The following is a 2,813-nucleotide window of genomic DNA, read 5'->3' as shown; positions in this document are numbered from 1 at the left end:
GTTAGTCTGAAAAATTATGAACACAAAGACAAATAACCCAGTTATTAAAGTGTATTCATGGTACAGCAAGTAGTAACTAGATTTGGCAATATGTAGTGTGTGTGTGTGTGTGTGTGTGTGTGTGTGTGTGTGTGTGTGTGTGTGTGTGTGTGTGTACCTTCATGAATTCTGACCTGATTGTTAAACTAAATTAGCCAAGTAAGAAATTTCACATTTTTACTAAGAACACAACAATAAAACAACAGAAAGATAGATAGATTTAAAGATAAAGATTTCTTTGTGATTTTTTTTCACAATCTTTAAAAACTTTAAAAATCTTTAAAAAGAAAAATGTAAATGTCACTTGAACTGACCTTAGAGTTTCTAGTTTGCAGTGTTGACTTCCTATCCCAACGCACAGAAGCTTCACTCCTGAATCCTGTAGGTTATTGTTACTCAGGTCCAGCTCTTTCAGACTAGAGGACTGAGAGCTAACAACTGAGGACAGGGTTTCAAGGCTTCTCTCTGAGAGGTTACAGCCACTCAGTCTGATAAGACAATAAGAGCAAACAAGAAAATTATTTGTATTATTTATTATACAATTTAGATACATTTTTATTTATTTTTCAGAGAAATATCAGACAGTTCATTTATAGAGATCATGTTGGAAGGGGGTGGGGGTAGGTGGGGGGGGTGGGTTTCAGCTAAATCATTCTTCATCAATCCCTTATTTATGTGTACAGCAAGTATAGTAAGCCACACCAGGCTACACAGTGAAAACCAAAGAAACAGAAGAAACACAAGTTTGCATTACACACTTGTGGCATGCTGGTCAACTGACAAAACACAAAGTGCGAAGTATCAAGAAATAACTGGGCTTATTCAGCCCTCCAGTAGCAGAGGCGGGAGGGAGAATATCTGATTTAACAGGATGTACTACCATGTCTATTATTTAAATAAATATAGGATGTGTGATATCCACAGAAACGTCACAATTTCAGTTTTGAAGCTCAGATTCTTTCAGAATCTAAACAACAAACTATTAAAACAACAAATGACTAAAGAGCAGGTAAACTGATTTTCAATAAAGATCTAAAAACAAAAATCCTGTGGTTCTGTTAATTTTTTTCAAAAATCACTTTCTACAAAAAAAACAACTCATTTTCTGTTATTGAATACTAAAGAAATTTCAACTTTGATAGATTATGACAAATTGCAAACTAATTTGCTGTCTCAAATCAACAGTCTGTAAAGTTCTGTTTCGCTTCAGCAGCATTGACCTTTGCACAGGTAATGTCCATTTGTTGATTCATTGTTTTCTTCATTTTTTTTTAAATCTACTAAAGCATGTGTTATAAAACATGAAGCAAAGAAAAACTCCTTCATATTTTTGTTTTTTCCTGTGGTCAGTTATTTGATACAGTTGCATCTGTTTTGATGTTTGCACTTCTGATGACCTGTCACAATGTTAGCTTTATTTTGATACCAAGATGGTTTACACAGAGATTGTAATTGCAGAAAAAAATGTCAATTTGATTTGGCCATGTCAACTTTAACCTGTAACCTAAAAACCCCAAAGGGCTTAACATGTTATTAATACAGGGGAACCAGGTGCCTATGGCGGTCAGTAGGTGAGTAGGCAACAGGTAGGGGGTAGTTAGTCCCCCCATACTTTCCTCCTGATCCCTAATTAATTCCGTCCTCCCACTCCATAACACAGAGGGTCATTGATGCTATGTTTCCCTGTTTTAAATGCACTTTACACTCATGACAACCACACATGAGCAGGCGGAATGAGGCATGGGGTCTGTTCACACCTCCGTTCTCTGTTCACTATCGGGGGCTGGAGGCTAGAAGCAGGAGCTGGCCGTCCGGTTGGGGGTCTGGGTTGGTATTATCTTCTAATAAAACATAACTATCAAGTAAAATCACAGCAAAAGCCATAAGGGTCCACTTGGGGAAAAGTGGACTACTGATGGCTTCAGAGAACAATTTCAATAGCTACATGGACAAACAGGACAGGAACAAAATATAAAAAATGAAAATAAACAAAACACACATGATCAGACACATTACTTCATCATTTAACAAGGCTATTAACCACAATTAATGTGAATGCTACTGTGACATACAACTTACAGAGCTTTGTTGGAGGCTTTGACCACTGGCAGCAGCCTCAGAAGAGCCTCCTCTGAAGCAGAGTATTTCTTCAGGTCAAACACATCTAGATCTTTCTCTGATGACAGCAATATGAAGGCCAGAGCTGACCACTGAGCAGGAGACGGTTTATCTGTGGAGAGACTTCCTGATCTCAGGGACTGTTGGATCTCCTCCACTAGAGAATGATCATTCAGTTCATTCAGACAGTGGAGCAGATTGATGCTTTTCTCTGCAGACAGATTCTCACTAAGCATCTCCTTGATGTACTGGACTGTTTCCTGATTGGTAAGTGAACAGCTTCGTGTCTGTGTCAGCAGACCTCGTAGGAGATTCTGATTGGTCTGCAGTGAAAGACCCAGGAGGAAACGGAGGAACAAATCTAGGTGTCCATTTGGACTCTGCAAGGCCTTGTCCACAGCACTCTGGTATAAGTGTGTTTCTCCAGATTCTCTTTTTTCAGACTTCACGAAGGTTGTTTTTTGTTCTTCCAGCAGATTGAGTCCAGACTTGACTAAGGTCAGATGGACATGAAGAGCAGCTAGAAACTCTTGAAAACTTAGATGGATGAAGCAGAACACCTTGTCCTGGTACAGTCCTCTCTCCTCTTTAAAGATCTGTGTGAACACTCCTGAGTACACTGAGGCTGCTCTGATATCGATGCCACACTCTGTCAG

The 2,813-nt window shown here is 38.9% G+C and overlaps 1 protein-coding gene across 1 annotated transcript; it reads right to left on the bottom strand.

Moving 5' to 3' along the window:
- Positions 1–353: 353 nt before the first annotated feature.
- LOC121814010 (NLR family CARD domain-containing protein 3-like) lies at positions 354–2,810 on the bottom strand (the record flags this gene model as incomplete). Its single annotated transcript, XM_042218011.1, has 2 exons — positions 354–527; positions 2,119–2,810. Coding segments are annotated over 2 exons (866 nt in total), but the record flags the coding sequence as incomplete, so codon positions are not given.
- Between the last annotated feature and the right edge of the window lie 3 nt (positions 2,811–2,813).

Source organism: Haplochromis burtoni, unplaced genomic scaffold, assembly GCF_018398535.1.
Source record: "Haplochromis burtoni strain Fernald_Lab_line unplaced genomic scaffold, NCSU_Asbu1 Contig_4947, whole genome shotgun sequence".
Classification (NCBI taxonomy): domain Eukaryota; kingdom Metazoa; phylum Chordata; class Actinopteri; order Cichliformes; family Cichlidae; genus Haplochromis; species Haplochromis burtoni.
Note: the sequence above shows the minus strand (reverse complement) of the source record. Positions and strands in the feature narration are given on the sequence as shown.